Source organism: Panicum virgatum, chromosome 9K (assembly GCF_016808335.1).
Source record: "Panicum virgatum strain AP13 chromosome 9K, P.virgatum_v5, whole genome shotgun sequence".
Taxonomy (NCBI): domain Eukaryota; kingdom Viridiplantae; phylum Streptophyta; class Magnoliopsida; order Poales; family Poaceae; genus Panicum; species Panicum virgatum.
In genome coordinates, this window is record NC_053144.1 from 70,477,085 (window position 1) to 70,500,596 (window position 23,512).

The 23,512-nt window shown below is 44.4% G+C and overlaps 1 protein-coding gene across 1 annotated transcript; it reads left to right on the forward strand.

The window, feature by feature from the left end:
- The first annotated feature begins 5,837 nt into the window (after positions 1-5,837).
- LOC120647593 (non-specific lipid-transfer protein 2-like) lies at positions 5,838-6,602 on the forward strand. The gene has a single exon (XM_039924438.1). It carries the CDS (start codon positions 5,949-5,951, stop codon positions 6,234-6,236), a length of 288 nt encoding a protein of 95 aa, XP_039780372.1. The 5' UTR covers positions 5,838-5,948; the 3' UTR covers positions 6,237-6,602.
- Positions 6,603-23,512: the final 16,910 nt, after the last annotated feature.

Below are 23,512 nucleotides of genomic sequence, written 5' to 3' on the forward strand. Positions count from 1 at the left end.
GTTAAGATAAATGCTTTCGATCGTCGTTAATTGCTGGAAAAATTCTATGGCATGCTTTACTGTCTTCACGTTACGCTGTTTAATGGTGCTGCTAAATCATGTAGGCAAGTTAGGGTTTTGCTTATAGTTTGCCCTAGCTAGGCTGTTTTCCTTATTTTAGTGTGGTAGTTAATTTGTTTCATGCATGTATAACCTTAGCAAAGTAAGTCTCGCTTTTAATCCATGTTGCTCTAAGCCGTTAGTAGTTGTTTTTAGAAGGAAACACTTCAGGCTAAATGTTTGAACTTTGTTTTCGCATCATAAGCTCTTATGCATTACTCTGTGTCCTAACTGTTGCATGGCATATTTTATTCGTGTAGACGCCACGAACGATGCTGTCCACGAGCTAGTTGCTGAGCCGGTCCAGGAGCCACGAGCAGGAGCGCAGCAGGAGGACGCCGTTGAGCACGCCCCCGGAGACCTAGTTAACCCCGCTGACCTGCAAGGCAAGCCCCGGAGCATAACCATAATTTAAATTATTCAATGTTTATTTAAGTATTGTGCATTTATGTTCTAGGAGTTGAATGGAACCATAGTATGCATGTTTTCCCTAGGTACCGTGGGCCTATACTAGTATGCAGGTGTCGATAGAAATGCTTTGCTAAATAGGATTTCGGTAGAAGTCGAGTGATTGCTGTCACTCGCGAGTTTAGGATCTTGATCCCTTAGCTTTGGCTTGGAAATACGTTGATGAGTAAAAAGAATTGGAGAGCGGGCGGGAATGAGTTGGAATAGATGAGAAAATGAACTTCCGCCTGTGTCGATTGAGGACCGTACCGTTGTTGGCCCTGATGACCGAGTTTGAACAGTACTAACCACATACCGGAAGTAGGAGGTAGTCGAAACCGGTGAGCTGTGTACCACTTTACAGCGGTGATTTGAATTCTGTCATGCTACGCTGGGCGTGGGAGTTGGCGGGTGTTGGATAGGATGCCGCCTCCGGGTTCTCCGGGAGTTCACCGCGAGGGGCCCATCACCTGGGTTTTAGCAGACGTAGTTCAGATGCCGTGGTAATGTGGAAACAGTTGACGCGCATGGCCCGACGGGGCTTACATGTGTCGTGTGAGTTAGGTCCACCTTGCAAGGTTAAATCGGATCGATTAGCCGTCTCTCTCGGTTAAGAGAACCTTGGTCACTTTGTCACATCGTAGTAAGAAAGTGGAATGAGTACGGAATGGAAAAGGTTGGTTTGGAAGTTACTAAAAGATAATCTGTTCCACCATGTGTGCTTTAGATGAATAGGCGAATTTAGTTAATACTTGGTATACTAAATGGAGCTAAAACATTGAAAGTAAGGATTCACTTCTAGCAGCCTTTCAGCAAAAGAACTCCAGAGCCAAAAAGCTTTGCATGTCTAGGTAATGGGCTAAGTATACCCAGAGTCGGGTAAGCCTTGCTGAGTATTAGTATACTCAGGGTTGTTGTTGTAACCCTTCTGAGCAGGTTGTGTCCCTGCGGACTTCGAGGAGGTCTGTGCGTCCTAGATTGGACAGCCGCTTCCTCCGGGTTGGACCGTCGAGTGGGCCCCGTCTTCCCCGTGAAGACCGGGCAAGTTGGCATCACATCGGTGGGCAGGATGTGGAGCTCACCTTGTATCGTCGTGGTGGTTATCGTATTATATTTCGATCTCAGTTTTAAAACTTCCGCTGTGTTTTAAACTCTGTCGCTTGTATTAAGACTTTTATGTAAAACCTGTGTTGTAAATTAATTTGAAGATTTCTGTATGCTGGTAACACTTGTGCTCGTCTTCGTACGGGTCTAAGTGCAATTGTGATCCTGGAGTACAGTAGTTTAATCGTGATTTTACCCGACAGCCTGTCAGGTTACACCGTTTTAAGTGCACAGTAACTTAATTAAGTATTAAGATGATGGTTAGTACATTTAAGCCGGTTTAATTTGGACGGTGCTGCTACACCAGGACCTCACGTCCACCTTGATTGAGAAGATGCCCACGCCAACCAGCGAATAGGAGTCAAAGCGATCAAGCAGAGGTTGCAGGTCAGCGAAGCGGACCTTTGTGATGGAGAGAGGGAGTCCAAGGTAAGGTTGGGGGAAGGAGGAGACAGAGCACCCAAGAGAAGCTGCCATAGCAGCAGCACTGGATTCTGGAATATTTATAGGAATGAACATGTTCTTATCGAAGTTAATGTGTAGACCAGAGAAGGAGGAAAAGGAGTCCAAAATGTCTTTAAGGCACCCAAGTTGCTGGGGATCTCCTTTGAGGATAATGAGGGTGTCATCGGCATATTGCAGGACGGGGCAAGGAAGGGTGGGGGAGAGAGGGTGTTCAAGCGCCCCATTGCTGGACGCCAAAAGGATAAGACGCTGGAGGGTGTCAGCAATAAGGATGAAGAGGTAGGGAGAGAGAGGGTCTCCTTGTCGGAGGCCACGACGGCATTGGATCCAATTACCTGGCTTGCCGTTGAGGAGGGCGGCGGACTGACTGGTAGAGAGGAGAGAAATCATCCACTGTCGCCAGAGGGGAGGAAAGCCCTTAGCATCGAGTACAAGTTCGAGGGTAGACCAGCTGACAGAGTCAAAAGCTTTGCGGAAATCGAGCTTTAGAACAATGGCAGGAGCTTTGCGCTTGTGGCAAGATTGAATGATACCAGCAGCATATACAAAATTTTCAGAGATGCTCCTTCCTTTAATAAAGCCAGTTTGATCATCATGGATGAGAGAAGGGACAAGAGGTTGCAGCCTGGAGGTGAGCATTTTGGAGGCGATTTTGGGCGAGATGTTTTGCAACGAGATTGGGCGGAAGTCGCTCGTAGTGGAAGCACCGGGTTTCTTCGGGATTAGGATGATGTAGGACTTGTTTACTCGTCCCAGATCAGCATGGCAAGAGTGGAAGTCAGAGAGGAAGGAAAGAAGATTCTGCTTTGACAGGTCCCAGAATTTTTTGAAGAAAGCCGGTCCGAAGCCATCTGGGCCGGGACTAGCATTGGAGTTCATGCCGAGGAGGGCAAGGCGGACCTCAGAGGCATCGAAAGGGGATATCAAGGACGCAGCCTGGGAGGAGTCAATGGCAGAAGAGGAGAAAAGGGAGCGAAGGTCAAAGGTGAGGGAAGAAGGGGACGTCGATCCGAGCAATTGCGTGTAGAAATCATGAAGAATAAGAGCTTTGGCGGAGTGGCTAGTGGCCGTAAGGCCATAGCTAGAGAGAGATTTTATTTTATTTTTCTGGAAGCGGATAGTAGCACATTGGTGATGGTATGCGGTATTTTTGTCACCCAGAATGCATTGTTTGACCTTGCCACGTTGGCGCCAAAAGGTGGCGCGTTGGTCGTTGAGTCGACCAAGGGAAAGACGGATGAGAGAGCGTAGGGAGAATTCAGGTCTGCTTAGGTGGCGACGTTCCTCTAAGAGATCAAGCAGATTGATCATGAGCTCACAGTTTGAGATGAGGACTTCCAGGGGACGTTGGTGTTTCCCCCAAGCACGAACAACACAACGTATACGCTTGAGTCGGAGACAAAGAAGGGCCGAGGAAGAGGTTGCGCGGGGATGACTCTCATCTACACTGGACCAATTAGAGAGAACAAGAGAGGAAAAAGAAGGGATGGACAACCAGTGGTTGTTCAGGCGGAAAATGGCAGGACGTGGAATGTTTGTGGCTGCAGAGAGGAGTAGGAGAATGTGGTCAGAGGTCGTTCTCATAAGGGATTTGAGAGAGGTATCCGGGAACGTGGTGTTCCAGGCTGTATTGACCAGCGAGCGGTCAAGACGCACAAGAGTAGGAGAAGGTTGGTTGTTAGTCCAGGTGAAGAGGCGATCAAGGAGCGGGGTTTCTACTAGACAAAGGTCGTCAATAGTAGAATTGAATAAGGCTGCTTCATGAGCATCAAAATTGTCACTGTACTTGTCACCGGGGGAGCGGATCAAGTTGAAGTCGCCAACGATAGCCCAAGGTCCAGCAATGTGCGAGGCGATAGAGAAAGTCCGGCTTAAGATCATGAGCGCAGGGACCGTAAACATAAGTTAAAGAGAAGGAGAGGTGCGAAGCTAAAGCATGGAAGTGTGTGGTGACAGAGTAGGTTCCAATGGAGTGACCAGCAAGCTCGTAGGACGCTTGATCCCAGGTAGTAATCACACCCCCAGAAGCACCCGCAGAGGGAAGAAAGATGATGGATTGAAGGGCATCAGGGAGGAAAGAAAGCTTCTTAAAGTGTGGGATGTCCACGAGCTTCGACTCCTGGAGACAAACGACGGAAGGTTTGTGAAGAAGGAGAGCGCGTTTAACTTCAGAACATTTATCAGAGTTTCCAGAAGAGAATGGGAAGAGAGCAATTAACCATAGGAACTAGTAGAGCGCCGGAGATGCGCATGATATTTGAATGCCATTAACATACTGGTTTGCTCCTTCCCCTTTCGGCACACAAGATAAACCTTCAGCACATAGTAAAAATAAGTAAGGGGAAATAGGATCACCTTGTGATACCTCGAGTTGGTTTGAATTCTTGCAGCCGTTGTCCATTAAAAAGGACAGAGAAAGAAACTGATGTTATACATCTCATAATTTTGCTCACCCAAAGCCGGCTGCTTCATGCGCACTAACAGGTCAAAAAGTAATGCCTATTGTGCTATGAAATTAGATATGATGAAGGCATACGATAGAGTGGAATGGAGCTATCTAGAGGCAATAATGCAAAAATTGTCATCTTGACTGACCACCGACGGTCGTCGCTTGGCGATCGCAGGCCGGCCCATTGAGTTCTTCCGTTCCATTTAAGGACAAGTTAAGTAGGCCTCCCCGTGACTTGGGCTGCTGCGTCCGGTCCTGGCGTCCTGCCGAGACATCCAGCCAGAAACAGTAGGCCGAAGCGATCGTGTTCGGGCTGGATGTCTCTTCTTCTATTTCTGGGCTATTAATGAGCTTTGGACCAACACAAGTTTAGGGCCCACGCCAAGAGAGTGGACTGCGGGTGGAGAGCGATGGATGATTGCGGGTCGCACCAAGGTTCAACCACGCCCCTGAGGAGAGTGGAGAGCGAAGCAAACAAGGCAAGGACGGTGATGGTCTGTCTGCTGGCATTAATGCAATGGCGTCGGCGTCGGCGTCGTCTCCCCGCAACGAGCAACCACCATCGGACTCAATTGACCTGTCACCGGCTAAACATAAATGCAGTCCACGCATGGCCATCACGCCTTGGTTCGGCTCGGCTGGTCTGATTTTTGCTAATTTAATAATATTCTATAAAAGAGAATAAATCAAAATTAATTAGAATAAACCGAAAAGCAGATTTTAACTAATTCAATAATATTCTGTAAAAGAGCAAAATAAGTTAGAATAAATCGAAAGCAGACAAACAGAACAGAGGTAATAATCGGCGTCTTGATCGATCACGGAAGGTGTCGATGGATCTGCAAATTACTAAAAGAAAAGCAAGAGAGAAGAGGACGCACCTACATACTAACCCGGCTGGTCGCATTTACGCAGTCAAATTCGTGATTATATTGATTGACACAGAGCCATCAGCAGCCTCTCTCTACTGATGATCTGATGGATAGCTAGAGATGACTCATCAGGCTCACGGCACGCAGATGGATCGAAAACAGCCTCTCTCTTAGTAGGGTGGAGAATGAAGTTGCCCGCCGGCCGGTGTCGATCGTCCAGCTGGATCGGATCGATCGGAGTACTAGGTCATACGTACAGTATGTACGTGTCGGCAGCAGCCACATTACGTGTCGCGCTGCCGCGACCGAGCTAAATAAACCGGAAGGGGTGGCGGTGCATGACCTAGCTATTGACCTGGCCGCCCAAACGCCGGCCGGCTATAAATGGGCGAGGAGCCGAGCCGGACCTGCTCATCTTCTCAGTAGTACACTCGCTAGCTAGCTAAGCTGCTATATAAATTAAATTAAAGCTAGTAGTACTGATCGATCGGCATCGCCGGCCGGAGATCGACATGACGACGATGATGAAGAAGCAGCAGCAAGCTGTGGTGCTGCTGCTGCTGCTGGTGGTGGCCGCCGGCGGCGCGTCTGCGGCGTCGTGCAACGCCGGGCAGCTGACGGTGTGCGCTTCGGCGCTGACGTCGGGCGGCAAGCCCTCGGCGGCGTGCTGCTCCAACCTCAAGGCGCAGCAGGGGTGCTTCTGCCAGTTCGCCAAGAACCCCGCATTCGCGCGCTACATCAACAGCCCCACCGCGCGCAAGGTCGTCGCATCCTGCGGCGTCGCACTCCCACGCTGCTAGATAGCTACCTCGCTCATTAGTTAGCTAGCTAGCTAGCTAGCTTATCTGTATCTATACATACATACATATATATGATCGCTCGCTCGCTCGCTCGATCTTAGTCGTCTACGTGTGGCTTGCTGCTGTTCATCCAGCCGCTCGCTACGTGTGTGTGTATATAGACACACACACACGCGACGGATAAATAAAAGATGCATGGGTTGCCTCCGGGCCGCTCCCTATATAGCTACTTTGTTGTGTATTACTAGTATCAATCAATCCTACTTTCTGATGTCTTCACTACATGTGAAAAGCTGATAATCTTATAGATGTACCTACTCCATGTAATAATTTTGTTGCATTATCGAAAGTGTATGTCTGAAGCCATGAATGTGTCGTCAAAATTATAAGAGAACATATAGACTGGGATGGATTTACAATTACATTATGTGAAAAGCTGATAATCTTATAGCTGTACCTACTCCATGTAATAATTTTGTTGCATTATCGAAAGTGTATGTCTGAAGCCATGAATGTGTCGTCAAAATTATAAGAGAACATATAGACTGGGATGGATTTACAATTACATTTAGATTTTCAGAACAACAATTACATTTAGTTACTACTACTATTTCTAGTGGAAAGTTCTACATGGCTGTTGACGACTAAAAATGGCATTAGACAATACAGACCGGTCTGACCGGTACGCCCTAGCGGTCTGAACGGTCAGACGCTGTAGTCGGTCGGCAGCAGCCGACCTGTCTGACTGGTAGGGTCGACCGGTCTGACCGGTCCAAGTGGAATCCGAGTACAACTAGGGATTTTAATAGATTTAGATCTTGTAATAGGATTTCTTGCGGGATAAGTCCACCCCACCCTATAAATATAAAGGGTCACGGCCGATTAGGAAACCCGATCGAATCTATCAAAAATACATTTTTTATCTCTTTACCTTTACCCTACTTTTCCAACCTCGACATGCTGTTCTTCTCTCGTCTCCATGGCGTTTGAGGACGCCCTAGCTGGCCTGCCGAGACTAGGACAACCCTACACGCGTTTTCCCCGACGGGATCCCTCCCGGGCGAGCGTTCGTAGGATCGTCGCCGTTCTACACGGCGACCGGTCTGACCGGTGTGACCGCTCCACGCATGAGGTGCTGCAAGGAGCCCCTCTTCGTACCGTGCTATCTAGTGCGTTCGTGTGTTGACCAGAAAAGGCATCAACACAAATTGGCGACTCCGCTGGGGACGAAAATCAAGTATCGTGGCCGATTTGTCAAACCTTAGCAATATGGCGGCACGTGAACAAGGAGTCAAAGTGATAAAGGAGCGGCAAATACCATCCCCATTGACATATTGATGAAGATGCAATCTTCAGGTAATTTATCTAATTTTGTATCTGGTATTGTTAAAGATTTTATTGATAAAGAAAATAGTTCAATTCAAACTCCTGTTGTTCAAAAGTCGGTTATTGAAAGCCGACTAATAATCCTTGCAAAGATTTGCCTATTTGTGATGTTGTTGGTCAAGATACAGTTCGGCCGTCTCAAGCCGAAATTATAGAACCAAATTCCCCTTGCAAGTACACAGAAATTAATTCTAGTACTTCTACGCTGGGGGGCAACAAAACAAAGGCAAAGGCGTCGGTTGCACCACAACCGGTCTGACCGGTTCTCTAACCGGTCAAACCGCCTCTTCTAGGGTTTCGCCAAATAATTCAAAACCTAAGATGGTTTAAACAAAAAAACCGAGATTGGTGTTTGGAAAACAGTTTGAAGCCAAAGGCCGTAAAAGGCATCAAAAGGAAAAGCCGAAGCTTATTCATGGAGAGCTTCCGGCTCTAAAACCAAAAGGCAAATTAATGTCAATGATGCTAGTCGGTCTAAAAATTTCAAGCAACCAAAATTTGCCTCCAAAACAGAAATTCCGTAAACAGAAACGGCAATGGAGCAATCCTCACATATCAATGCCGTTTTCATCTTATGGAGCACCTCTACATGTACCATGGGAGTTCTATTTTAATATGCATTATCCTTATACTCCATGGTCTTATAATTCGTATATGCTGTTTCCCCCTAGATATTTTTGTTCAGATTATATTACATATAAGGAATCGGTAATTAAAAAGTCACCACTTGCCAACAATGATCGTTTTATTCATAAAAATCGGTCTGTGCGGAAAAAGCAACATAAGGTGACTAAACAAGTCTATCGTGTCAAAAAAAGATGGCCGATTAATTAAAATTCAGATTTGACATTAGAAAAAGAAAAACCGATTATTGAAGAAACATCGGCTAGTTCTATTGATCAAATGCCTCTGATGTTGAACATGCTTCAAATGATATAGCTGAACAACAATTAAGTTCGGCTGGGGGGCAAGAGTAGAAGAGAGGACACCAGGTCTGCTGAGACCGGTCTGACCGGTCTAGAAACAGGTCTGACCGGTTCATCTGGGAGTGTTGTTGAAAATTCCCAGTAACAAGAGCAAAGCAAGGCCGAGCTTTAAGGAGCTTTTGACTAAATATGAGAAGGAAGGAGCTACCCAAAAGCAAAGGAGACGGTCAAACAAAGTCAAAGATGTGAAGTCAACATCAACTTCTGGTGAGCAATCGAACCATAGTCCATGTCAAGGTAATTGTGCTGCTATGCAATATTCAGGACCGGTTGCTCCATGGTTTTGGCCGAATCCTTGTTCCTATACGCCTATGGATTATAGTGGGATACATATGCAGTCTTGTTTTATTCAATATCCTCCTATATATCCAAATTGTGGTACATCACAAAGACCGATTGTTGCTAGCAATAATCTGGTCAGAAAGGATTTATACTGCAGTAAAGAGGGTGAGAAGAGCATGAAGCAAGATTCAAGATACTTATAGCCGAGGTGGTGTCCCTCAGGCTTGTCTCACACCCGAAAGAGGAGGTTGCAAAGGATGCGCAAGAAAGAGTCCATGGAACAGCAAGCGGAGGTTGTACCAGCAAAGTCGGCGACCATGAAGCCGGTATGGAGGCCCAAACAAGTTGTTTCGTCGTCATCTTGAAGAAGAAGCAAGATATGGCCGATAAATTATTATCGCCCTTAGCACAAAAAATGGCCGATGTATTCATCATGTGGCAGAACCGCCTAAATTATCCCGGCTCAAGTGCGCAGGCCATCACCATAAAGGCAACATTAGCTCAAACGCACTTCAAACGGAAACAATTCTTGGTCTGTCGGGTAACGTCCCGATACAACCACCGGTTCTCGGACCGAACAAGCATACCCCGCACGAAGGCGAGTCCAGAGATATTACAACCACAATTTTACAACACAGGCATAGTAATGATTACAAACCAGTTCAAACCATTATTACAAAGCCAACTTAAGTAAAACAGTTATACAAGCCAAAGTGTAAAGCTTCAGGGTTTTAAACAGCGGAAGATAAAACACGACGGCTACAACACGTCGCAAAAAGGATACCAGGCTAGCCCAAGCATGGTATCACTCGTCATAGTCATTGCCGGTCGAGACGTATCCCACTCTACGGACCAGCCAGGAGGCAACGAGCAAGGATAGGTCAAGCTAGCGATCTGATCCTCAAAACTCATACCTGAAAAAGAGTTTCAACAGCAAGGCTGAGTATTCTAATACTCAGTAAGACTTAACCGTCAACGGGTATAAGTAGCCCACCTTAGCTAGACTATGCAAGGTTTTGTGAGGCTCTGGTTTTCCTTTTGCTGAAAAGCAATAAAGAGTATGTCCTTACTTTCAAGTTTTAGCTATCAAGATTCTAGTTGATTAACCATTCTATGTAAGCAACTACTATTCAATCATGGTAGAACTTTAAGCAAACATCAAGATTGATCATAATATTGTTGCTCTTCTTACTCTGTGTGGCAAAGAGATCAAGCAGTCTCATTTTATCGTGAGAGGCGGACGATTCTGAATCGAAATTCAACCTTGCAAGGACAAACCTAGCACACACGTCTGGAATATCATCGGGTCATTCCCAAACAACCGTTGACCTTTCTTTCCGGCTTGTGGATAGGGTCACTCTCCCCGACTACAGGGCTCCAAGGCCGAACCTTGTCCCTTGAAGTCGTAGTGTTGCGCAACATAAAAATAAAACCTATCCCTAAGAGAGAGTGAAAGGTATATCCACTCCCCGGTCCAATCGGCTACTAGGCTTGTCGCGTACCATATTTACGGCATGTGGCTAGTACTTTCAAAAACTTAACCAGCACTACCACACACCGCGACCTTAGCAAGTTCATCAACACAGATGGGGTCTCACATAAAGTCATGATATCGATCACAACCCCGTCCGTCGTCCTTATATTGATAACAGAAAGTAAACAAACAATTCCTATAAAGCTCGCGAGTGACAGGCAATCACTCGACTTTACCGGTCCAATAAGCTTAGCAAGTAGTCGAACTCAAGTCTAGTATTCAGTACATGGGTTCCTAGGATCATGCATCTAGGGTTTTCAATTCAACTCCTAAGAACTGTAAATGCATAAGCAAATAACAACAGTAAATGATAATAATTTGAAATATAGGTTATGTCCGGGGCTTGCCTTCTCGGTAGTTGCTAACTATTTCAGCTCTAGGCTCTTCCAAACTTTGGTCCGGGGCTTCAGTTAGTTCAGCAGTGTTTACTTGAGCTTCGAGATCACCTCCGTCAGATTCCGGGATCAGCTCGTACGTCCCGTCCGATAAGGCAGTCGTGTCTATATGTAATGCAAGAACAACATTATAAACAAACATGGGCAATCGTTTATAGAGTAGTTAAATAACAAATTTAACTACACAAGGCATCATGATCAACAGCACAAGCAACCTATACTAACTTCATAAAATGAGTGGTGGTTGATTCCTATAGCAATTAATTCCATGTTTTCTAATAAACAAATAACTCAAAGCACAGACAGTAATAAATTTAAAAAAAATTACCCTAAACATAACATGAACAGATTCAGCTACTCTGCAAAAATCATGCCAAGACATGCAGCCATTTAATCACAACAATTCATTCATTCAGACAACACCTAGATCAAGCTTGAATTATACAGGTCAAAATAGAGTAAAGTAGAAGCTCAAAATTTAAAAGGAGGTTGACACAGAAAATAACTAGCTACTGTGAATTTTTCATGATTTTATCTACAAAAAATTAATTCTTAGAAAATAAACAAAACAGACATCAGTTTAGCAAGATTAAAATTTTAGCTCCTGTTCTAGTCATGAACTGAGGCTCAAACTTCTTGGACAAGCTAAGCTACTTAAAAAGAACAGCCACAAATATTTTCATGATTTATTACGAAAAGAAACTATTTACCATAAATAAAGTCTATTAAACAAGGATTAAATCAAATAAATAGCTACACCAGAGAACTGATCATGAAATTTTTATAGCAAAACAAGTGTTACATGAGTAAACTACCATAAACGTTTCACTGCAAGACATGACTTTATACAGTAGTTAAGAAAAAGATGAAATCAACTAATATTTATGCACTAGAAACACAAATCAAAATCTATAGCAAAAACTTGCAACTAAAGCCTAACATATTATGGTTCTACTGCATAGAGCTCTTCAAGAGGATTCCAAAACATCAAGGTTTGCTATTTTACGAATTTTCTACGAATTGATATTGAATTTCAAACTTCACTGAAAATCATAGCAAAGAAGCCCCTATAGCACTATTCATCTGAGTCTAGGCCTATTCAAATAACCCCCTGGGGTTTTCTTTCTTTCAACCCGAGGTCCCTGGGCCGGGTCAGAGAGGGGAGGCGGCGGTTGACCGGCCGTTTCCCGGTGAGGGGCTCACCGGCGGCGAGGGTGGAGGGGTGTGGGAGCTTCACGGGTTCAAGGCGCACCACAGGGTGGTCTTGGGGTGCGGGGAGGGGCTCGGAGGCGGCGGCTCGACGGAGCAGGGTGTAACACCCCGGGTGTTTGCACAGTAATTAAATAAGTGTCCGCACAGTAATGGTGTAGGTTTGCTTTGCATCATGTGCTTGAAATGCTTAAAAAGGATCTTTTTGTAATTATGAAAGGGTATATGTGTAATTATGATTTTATGCAAGGTCCTTTCTGCAGTTGTGTTGAATAGGTTGTGTAATTATAGTTTTAGTGGAGGGTGTTTGTGCAAAATTTCAGTGCATTTAATGCATGGTAGTCAATTTTGCTTAAAGGTCTACATTTGAAGTGAAATTGCTTTGAAAAAGACAAAATTCCTGGAATTCAAAAATCCTTCAACGATTTTTAATTTTAACTCTTGAATCTTTGGTCAAATAAATTTTTGCACAACATAAAAGTTGTAGATCTTGAAAAGTTGAACAACTTTCATGTTGGGCACTTTTCCATTTGAGCTTTGGTTTAAAAGTTATTGCTTGTTTACAGAAAGGTCCCTGGAACTTTTGGAAATTGCAAAATCGCCCTTATGACCATCTCCCCCTCTCTGCTCTGCTTCTCGCCGCCGGCCACCGACAGCGCCGCCCGCCGACGCCTTCCCGGCTTTCCCGGCCATCAATTCGCCGTGCGCTGGCTCCCACGCGTCGCCGGCGAGCTCCTCCCCCTCCTGTTGCCTCGCGCTGGAGCCCCCACCCCTCGCCACGCGCCCCCGCCGAGCCCAGAACCTCCCCGGCGGCCGCCACCGCGACGCCGCCGTGGAGATCCCAAACCCGAGGCCCAGCTCTCGATCTTTCGCGCGCCTGAGCACTACAAGAAGCCCCGCGCTCTATTCCCCTCCTCTTTTAGCCAGTTCCCTAACCCCACGCCCCAGAACGCCGCCGCCGCTCACCCCGAACGCCGGCGAGCTTCACCCCGCCGCGGAGCCGCCACCCCAGACCCGCTCTACCCCTACAGCCCCCACCTTTAGCACCGCCTCGACCTCGCGCAGCTCCCAGGCCACTTCCCCTCGCCTGAACCTCACCGGAGCACCCTCGCCGTCGCTTGCCTCCGCCGCCGACCCGCCCTGCTCCGCCGAGCCGCCGCTTCCGAGCCCCTCCGCGCAACCCTAGGCCACCCAGAGGTGCGCCTTGCACCCGTGAAGCTCACGCACCCCTCCCCTCTCGCCGCCGGTGAGCCCCTCGCCGGGAAACGGCCGGTCAACCGCCGCCTCCCCTCTCTGACCCGGCCCAGGGACCTCGGGTTGAAAGGAAAGAAAACCCAGGGGGTTATTTGCATAGGCCTAGACTCAGATGAATAGTGCCAGTAGGGGCTGCTTTGTAATATTTTCAGTGAACTTTGAAATTCTAGATCAATTCATAGAAAATTCGTAAAATAGCAAATCTTGATGTTTTGGAATCCTTTTGAAGAGCTCTATGCAGTAGAACCATAATATGTTAGGCTTTAGTTGCAAGTTTTTGCTGTATAAATGGTTTTGTGTCACTAGATAAAGAAATACTAGATGTTTAATCTTTTTCTTATCTGGTGCTTGAAAGCTGATATTGCTATGAAATTTTGGTGGTAGTTTACTTATGTAACACTAGCTTTTCTATAAAAATTTCATGGTCAGTTCTCTTGTGTAGCTATTTATTTGTTTTAATATTTGTTTAGTACACTTTATTTATGGTAAATAGTTTCTGTTTGTAATAAATCATGATTTTATTTTGACATGTTCTTTTTGAGTAGTTTAGTTTGTCCAGGAAGTTTAAGCTTCAGTTCATGGCTAGATCAGTAGTTAAAATTGATTTTTGTTAAACTGATGTCTGTTTTGTTTATTTTCTCAGAATAAATTCTATGTAGATAAAATCATGAAAAATTCACAGTAGCTAGATCATACCTGTGTAGATCTCATGTTAAATTTTGAGCTTCTGATCTTCTTTAGTTTGACCTGTGTAATTCTTGCTTGTTCTAGATGTTATCGTAGTAAATGATTTTTTTGTGTTTAAATGGTTAAATGTCTTGGCATGATTTTTACAGGGTAGATTACTTTGTTCACGTTCTGTTTAGGGTAATTTTGGTAGATTTTAGTACTATTTGTACTCTGATTTGTTAATTTATTTACAAACCATGACTTACTTGTATAGGAAAATCACCACCACTCATTTTGTGAAGTTAGTTAACTTCTTTTGTGCTGTTGATCATAATGCCTTGTGTAGTTAAATTTGTTATTTAACTACTCTATAAACGATTACCCATGTTTGTTTTTAATGTTGTTCTTGCATTGCATATAGACACGACTGCCTTATCGGACGGGACGTACGAGCTGATCCCGGAATCTGACGGAGGTGATCTCGAAACTCAAGTGAACACTGCGGAACTAACTGAAGCCCCGAACCAAAGTTCGGAAGAGCCTAGCGCTGAAATAGTTAGCAATTACCGAGAAGGCAAGCCCCGGACATAACCTATATTTCAATTATTATCATTTACTGTTGTTACTTACTTGTGCATTTACAGTTCTTAGGATTTGAATTGAAAACCCTAGATGCATGATCCTAGGAACCTATGTACTGAACACTAGACCTGAGTTCGACTATCTGCTAAGCTTATAGGAACGGTAAAAGTCGAGTGATTGCCTGTCACTCGCGAGCTTTATAGGAATTGCTTGTTTACTTTCTGTTATCAATATAAGGACGACGGACGGGGTTGTGTTCGATATTATGTCCTATGTGAGACCCCGTCTGTGTTGATGAACTTGCTAAGGTCGCGGTGTGTGGTAGTGCTGGTTAAGTTTTTGAAAGTACTAGTCACATGCCGTAAATATGGTACGCGGCAAGCCTAGTAGCCGATTGGACCGGGGAGTGGATATACCTCCCACTCTCTCAGTAGGGATATGTTTTATTATATGTTGCGCAACACTACGACTTCTAGGGACAAGGTTCGGCCTTGGAGCCCTGTAGTCGGGGAGAGTGGCACTATCCACAAGCCGGAAAGAAAGGTTAACGGTTGTTTGGGAATGACCCGACGGTATTCCAGACGTGTGTGCTAGGTTACCCTTGCAAGGTTGAATTTCGATTCAGAATCGTCCGCCTCTCACGATGAAATGAGACTGCTTGATCTCTTTGCCACACAGAGTAATAAGAGCAACAATATTCTTATTAATCTTGATGCTTGCTTAGAAGTTCCACCATGTTTGGTTAGTAGATGCTTACATAGAATGGTTAATCAACTAGAATCTTGAAGCTAAAACTTGAAAGTAAGGACCTACTCTTTATTGCTTTTCAGCAAAGGAAAACCAGAGCCTTACAAATGCCTTGCATAGTCTAGCTAAGGTGGGCTACTTATACCCGTTGTCGGTTAAGTCTTGCTGAGTATTAGAATACTCAGCCTTGCTGTTGAAATCCTTTTTCAGGTATGAGTTTTGAGGATCAGATCGCTAGCTTGACCTATCCTTGCGCTTTGCCTCCTGGCTGGTCCGTAGAATGGGATACGTCTTCGGCCGGCAATGACTATGACGAGTGATACCCGGCTTGGGCTAGCTTGGTATACTTTTGGCGACGTGTTGTAGAAATCGTGTTTCATCTTCCGCTGTTTAGACTCTGAACTTATAATTATGTTTTGTAGAACTGTTTTACTTAAGTTGGTTTTGTAATAATGGTTTGAACTATTTTGTAATCACTACTGAACTTGTCTGTGTTGTAAAATTTGTGGTTGTAATATCTCTGGACTCGCCTTCGTGCGAGGTATGCTTGTTCGATCCGAGAATCGGTGGTTGTATCGGGACGTTACCCGACAGACCAAAAATTGTTCCGTTTGAAGTGCGTTTAAGCTAATGTTGCCTTTATGGTGATGGTTTACGCACTTGAGCCGGGATAATTTAGGCGGTTCTGCCACAGCTGGCATCAGAGCTACAAGCATATACCAGAGGTGTTGGAACCTTAAAAATCGTTTTCCATATAAAATTGGAACCATAAAGAATTTCGGAAAACTACGTTGGATTCGTTAAGAGTTGTGTTTAGAACGTAAAGTCCTAGGGAATTTATGGGAATTACTAGGTGGTTATTTTTTTGTATGGTTTATGTTATCTGACTTCCAGCACTTTACATTTTGTCAAACCATACTCACAAGCAACTCTTAATTCTTGTAACGACGCACCTACGTGAGGTAAGATGGTAAGGATCCTCAGTCAGCTGAGGGAGTCTGACCTTCCCGTCGGTGATGCGAGCCGAACGCTGCCCTCAAGCAGTGGCTTACTTGAGGTGCTTCCAATATACCGACTATTAGTTGACTATATTGGGAGTAAAGTGTACTCAGTCAGCTGAGGGAGTCTGACCTTCCCGTCGGTGATGCGAACCGAACGCTGCGCTCAAGCAGTGACTTACTTGAGCTGCTGCCAATATACCGATCTCGGTCGACTATATTGGGAGTAAAGGAACAAGTGAATACGCCACTAAGTAGCGTATGTTAACGTTGGCCATACGGCGGAAATTGTATGGCTGCCGCTTCTATAGTGAGCGGTAATGTCTGGGAACGCTTTCATGAGTGCTGGCATGAAAGGTTCATTGGGGATATATATTTATGTTCTGTCAATCTTCTGCAGGAACACTAACCGCGATTTGTTAAGATAAGAACGGTTAGAATGTATCGACTAGCTATATAGGGAGAGCCGTATTTATGTATACCACCGTGCTAACCCCGTAAGCCCAACCATAGTGGGCAATTGTCTATCTTGTGAGGACGGTTAGGAAGTGCATACATATTTGGTTGATGTTTAATTGGTTCATAATATTTGCAGTTGCTACATGAGCTTGTTAAGGAATTTCTAGTATGAATCCTTATAAGATAAGTGTTAGTGTGCTTAAACCATGAGTGAGTGAAACTCTGATTTTAGAAGCATACTTGTAAAATGCATAGGTTTCCTTGGATGAAAAATATGGTTTCGAGTCATGCCTTCCTCCTAAGCCCCATCTTGTTGTTATAAGGATCTTTTCATTCCTTAGAATCTCAAATGATGAACCAGTACCAATTGTGGTTTATTATTCTTTGAGTTGGAATCATATCATCTTGTGAATTAGAATCACATTTGTTTTACTGCAGTCTTCTTAAAGCTTTATTTGAGAAGTCTTGAGATAATTGCATTACTCACATTTGAATCCTTTTTTATTCAGATGGCGACTTGTTCCCAGATCTTTTGGGATGAGAAGGGAAATGCTCATACCGATTGTCTGTACTGGGAGGGTTTTCCGAGGATTCTTTGGGATTCACTTCGTATCTTCCACTACCCAGATCCACCCCAGTACACGGGACGCCAGTTTTCGGAGGATGGAATTAAGAAGAACAGAGTTAAGATGACCATTCCTCAGCACCCCACCTTGGAGTGGCCACCGATTGAGATTGAGGTGATTGGGTATCGTCTTGTGGATGCGTTTGAGAAAGCAGCTCTCAACGCTATCACCACTTTTTGTGAGCACCACCCCGAGGAGGGTAGCAGCATATCCTATTGGTTTGTTTCCAGCAGTCCGTACTGGCGATGCAGAGTGGCTGTTCAGGGTCACACACTTTGGGCACTTGATTGGAGATGTAGCGGATGAGACTATCGAGGCAGTAGTCAGATATATGAATGCCCAGTCTCACTACCAGATACTTCAGCAGCGACACATGGACCAGGTGATAGACTTGGCCCAGAGTTTTCAGCGAGGTCTTCGTCTGAAGGATATTCAGATTGGGGGACTTCAGGATGCCGTTGCTGGGAGGGACACTGCTATTGCACAGTTTGAGCATCAGGCTATGGAGTATGGTGCTGAGATAGAGCAGCGCAACACAGTTATCGGATTTCTTCAGGCACAGGTGAATGAGCTGCAAGCAGATTGGGCTGATGCTTTAGCACATGTTGGTATGCTCCAGGAGCAACTAGATGCCCCAGCTGAGCCTGCAGCAGCAGAGGAGGACCCAGAGGAGATTGAGGGAGTATCTGACTTAGATTCAGAGCACGCACTTGCTGAGCCTAACCCTCAGCCGGACGACTCTTCTTCCGGCAGTGCCTCTTCTGTGGGCAACCTCGACGACTTCTAGGCGTCTTAGACTTGTCCTAGATAGTTGTGTTCTCTTGTTGTAGCATATGTATATAGGAAAGATGTTATTGTAAAATAGCCTTAGGGAGGAGTACCACTTGTTGTATTATATGTGGTAAGGTTAAGCGATGTTAGGTTGTAAGAACAAGGCTGCTTTGGATGTAATATAAGTAGCGACTACCAGTTTGGAAATAATAATCTTCTACTTAGCAAATCTCTTTATTTGTGCATTTTTCACGCCCTTTGATGAATACAAGAGGTTGCAAATTTTTGTGGCATATGTGTTCATCAAATGTTAGCATGTTGAATCTGTGAGACTAAATTTTAGTCCAACCCCTTCTATGATCTCTGTTGTTTAGCAACATAGCACATAGCAAGGAAGAGCGAATTGATAGATTATTTCCTTTACCCTTTGCTCTCAGCATTGAGTCTTTATACGATGGAGCATGAAGCTATCTAGCAGCTGATCAGTTTTAATTTTTGTGGGTTGCACATTTATGTGTTGTGCACATTGTGCTACACCGCATCTAGTTACATTTTTGCTGATGTTGTTTTATCCAAATGTATGATCATTGCATGTACCATTGATTTTGGAAGCGAGAAATATGTATCTAATGGATGTCTTCCATGATTACAGATGGTTGGTCATACACGCGGAACGCCTGATGGCTTTGGTTGTGAAACTGGCAGTGGATCTCAACAACCACCGCCACCCCCGTCGAATCTGGCCGAGTTAATGGCCATGCAAACAGAGCTGCTTCGCCAGCTAGTCCAAGGGCAACAAAATCAGCCACGCCAACAGTATGGAGGAAGGGAGGCACAACCAGCGGGTTACCAGGAATTCTTTGGTACCCAACCTCCACTTTTCAGCAAAGCTGATGACCCATTGGATGCCGATGCATGGCTTCGTACAATCAATTCCAAGTTTGCTTTGTTAGCGGTACCATGTATTGATGCGAACAAGGCCCCCTTTGCCGCCCAACAGCTTCGCGGTCCTGCACGTATATGGTGGGATAATTATTGTGAAATGCAGCCTGCTGAACATATCATATCTTGGGAGGAATTCAGAACTGCATTCAGATCACATCATATTCCGGATGGACTAATGGAAAGAAAGTTGAATGAATTCTTGGCTCTAGATCAGGGAACCCGCACTGTTCTTCAATATGCACAGACCTTCAATCATCTGTGCCAATATGCGGGTCATCATGCTGATACTGATGCCAAGAAACGTGATCGTTTCCGTCGTGGCCTCAATACTAAGCTCAAAGAACGTTTAAACTTGGTTCAGCCCAATACCTATAATGAGCTGGTTAATATGGCCATTACACAGGAAGATTGTATGGCTGCACATCGTGCTGAGAAAAAGCGGAAGGCACCAACGGGACCCTCGAGTGCCCAGCCACCGAGGTATCGCCTGGTGCAAAATACTCCACCTAGGCCTCCACAAAGAAATGCCCCAGTGGGTAGGTTTGTCTTTAGGCCGCCTCAGCAACAAGGAGGATTCAGACCTCCAGTGCCTCAGCAACAGCAACAGCAGCAGTTTAGCCCAAGGCCGAATGCCCCACAGTTCAATAGTGGGAATAGTAATAATCGATGTTTCAACTGCGGCAGTGCTTCTCATTTTGCCAAGAATTGTCCACAACCCAGAAGGAATAATCCAGGGCAAAACCCTAATCAGAACAACAACAACAACAACAACAAGGGCAAGGGCAAGAGGCAAATGGTGCAAGTCCGGCAAGGGCGAGTTAATTTCACTACTCTTGCAGACCTTCCAGCAGGAGCACCAGTAATGACGGGTACTTTCTCTATCCACAATAAACCCGCAGTCATATTATTTGATTCTGGTGCAACGCATAGTTTTATAAGTGCCAAATTTGGAGCAAGATTAGGATTGGATTTTTGTCATACTAAGGGATCTTTTATGATAACAACCCCTGGTGGGAAGATAGCTTCCAATCAAATCACTAGATGTGTGCCAATTAAGCTGGGTAGCAAATTGATAAAGACAGACTTGATCTTGCTAAATTTAGAAGGCATGGATGTTATTCTAGGCGTGAATTGGATGACTACACATAAAGTGCTATTAGATATCTCTTCCCGGGCTGTCGAGATAGATTCACCACATCAAGGAGCCACCATACTCTATCTACCCCAACGAGAGTATATTAACTCTTGTGCTTATGCCGCAAAAGGAATTAAACTTGAAGATATCCCTATTGTGTGGGAGTATGCGGATGTATTTCCAGATGATTTACCTGGAATGCCTCCTGATAGAGACATCGAGTTTGTTATCAAACTTCAACCCGGTACCGCCCCTATTTCTAAGAGGTCGTACCGAATGCCTCCAAATGAATTAGCAGAATTGAAAGTCCAACTCCAAGACCTTCTTGACAAAGGTTTTATACGTCCCAGTTCTTCACCCTGGGGATGTCCAGCCCTGTTTGTGAAGAAGAAAGACAATAGTTTGAGGCTATGTGTTGATTATCGACCACTCAATGCGGTCACTATTAAAAACAAGTATCCTCTTCCCCGCATTGATATTATGTTTGATCAGTTAGCTGGAGCTAAGGTTTTCTCTAAGATTGATCTTCGTTCTGGCTACCATCAAATAAAGATCAAGCCTTGTGATATTCCAAAGACTGCTTTCTCTACCAGATATGGACTATATGAATATTTGGTTATGTCTTTTGGTCTTACCAACGCCCCAGCATATTTTATGTACTTGATGAATTCAGTCTTCATGCCGGAGTTGGATAAATTCGTCGTGGTTTTCATTGACGATATCTTGATCTACTCCAAGAATGAAGAAGATCATGCTGAACATTTGCGTATCGTTCTCCAACGATTACGAGATCATCATCTTTATGCCAAATTCTCCAAGTGTGAATTTTGGTTGGACAGTGTGAAATTCTTAGGTCACACTATCTCCAGTGATGGTATATCTGTTGATCCAACTAAAGTACAAGAAGTGATGGATTGGGAATCTCCTATTTCAGTTCATCAAATTCGCAGTTTTCTTGGTTTAGCTGGATATTATCATCGGTTTATTACTGATTTCTCCAGAATAGCCAAGCCTATGACGGAGTTATTAAAGAAGGGAGTGAAGTTCGTTTGGAATGATAAGTGTGAAGAAGCTTTCCAAACTCTTAAAGCAAGATTAACTACCGCTCCAGTATTGTCTACACCGGACAGTACTAAACCTTTTGATGTCTATTGTGATGCGTCGGGTACGGGACTTGGTTGTGTGCTTATGCAGGACAACCGGGTTATTTCTTATGCATCAAGAGCTCTCCGGGATCATGAGAAGAATTATCCGACCCATGATCTGGAATTAGCAGCTGTTATTCACGCTCTTAAGATGTGGAGACATCATCTTATGGGAACTCACTGTAATATTTACACTGACCATAAGAGCCTCAAATATATCTTTACTCAAGCTGATCTCAACATGAGGCAGAGACGCTGGCTAGAGTTGATAAAGGATTATGATCTAGAAGTGCACTATCATCCAGGAAAGGCTAATGTGGTTGCGGATGCACTCAGCCGCAAGTCACAATGCCACTGTCTATCTGTAGAACCATTCAATGAAACTCTATGCCAGGAAATGATGAAGTTAAACCTAGAAATGGTATCTCAAGGAAGTTTGAACCATATATCCCTTGAGCCTACACTTCATGATAGCATCATCATGGGGCAATTACATGATGAGGGTATCAAGGTCATCAAGGAAAAGTTATCACAAGGAGAAGCAAAGTATAAATGTTTCAGAGTAGATCATAGGGGAGTTCTATGGTTTGAATCCCGACTGGTGGTACCTAAGGATCATCAGCTTAGAAAGCAAATCCTTGATGAAGCACATCTTTCGAAATTCTCGATTCATCCCGGTGGTACCAAGATGTACCATGATCTCAAACAAAATTTCTGGTGGACTCGAATGAAAAGAGAGATCGCTAAATATGTTTCTGAGTGTGATGTCTGTCAAAGAGTTAAAGCTAGTCACTTGAAAATAGCTGGTACTCTCCAACCTTTATATATTCCATCCTGGAAATGGGAGGACATCAGTATGGATTTTATCGTTGGTTTACCCATTACTCCTCATAGGCATGATTCTGTTTGGGTAATCGTTGATAGACTCACCAAGACCGCTCATTTTATTCCAGTACACACCACTTATTCTGCCAAGAAGTACGCAGAGATTTATCTCGATCAGATTGTTCGTTTACATGGCATTCCAAAGACGATTATTTCTGATCGTGGGCCTCAGTTTATAGCACGTTTCTGGGAGCAAATGCAGGAATCCCTTGGAACAAAATTGATTCGTAGTTCGGCTTATCATCCACAAACAGATGGGCAAACTGAACGAATCAATCAAATCCTTGAAGACATGTTGAGAGCATGTGTTATTCAATACGGCAAGAATTGGGTTAAGTGCCTAGCACTGGCAGAGTTTTCATACAATAACAGCTATCAATCCAGCTTGCAAATGGCACCATTTGAAGCATTATACGGTCGAAGGTGTCGAACTCCTTTGAATTGGTCACAAGCTGGAGAACGCAAAATTTTTGGGCCAGATTTAGTTTCGGAGGCAGAGGAGCAAGTCAGAATTATCCAGGTTAATCTTAAAGCAGCTCAATCAAGACAGAAAAGTTATGCAGACAAAAGGAGAGATCCTTTACAATTCGAGGTAGGAGACTTTGTATATTTGCGAGTATCTCCTACTAAAGGTGTTCAACGCTTTGGCTTAAAAGGAAAATTAGCACCCCGATACATTGGACCATTTGAAATTATCGAAACTTGTGGACCCGTTGCCTACCGACTTCGTCTTTCATCTCAGTTGGCCGCCGTTCATGATGTCTTCCATGTCTCACAACTTCGGAAGTGCACCAGGGTACCTACTGAAATCCTTGAACCACAAGATATCGAAATTGAATCCGATCTATCTTATACGGAGTATCCAATCAAGATTCTTGACACAAAAGAAAGAAGTACTAGAAGGGAGAAAGTTAAAATGTACAAAATCCAGTGGAATCAGCATACGGTAGAAGAAGCTACTTGGGAAACTGAAAATTTTCTTCAAAGAAACTTTCCCGACTTTCTTAGAACCAATCCAGGTACCAATTCTTTGCACCCTTTTCTTCCTGTAATCTCGGGACGAGATTCCTTTTTAGGGGGGAAGGCTGTAACACCCCGGGTGTTTGCACAGTAATTAAATAAGTGTCCGCACAGTAATGGTGTAGGTTTGCTTTGCATCATGTGCTTGAAATGCTTAAAAAGGATCTTTTTGTAATTATGAAAGGGTATATGTGTAATTATGATTTTATGCAAGGTCCTTTCTGCAGTTGTGTTGAATAGGTTGTGTA

Excerpts from the sequence above, each read along its gene's own strand:
- LOC120647593 (XM_039924438.1), top strand. The coding sequence starts at position 5,949 with ATGACGACGATGATGAAGAAGCAGCAGCAAGCTGTGGTGCTGCTGCTG.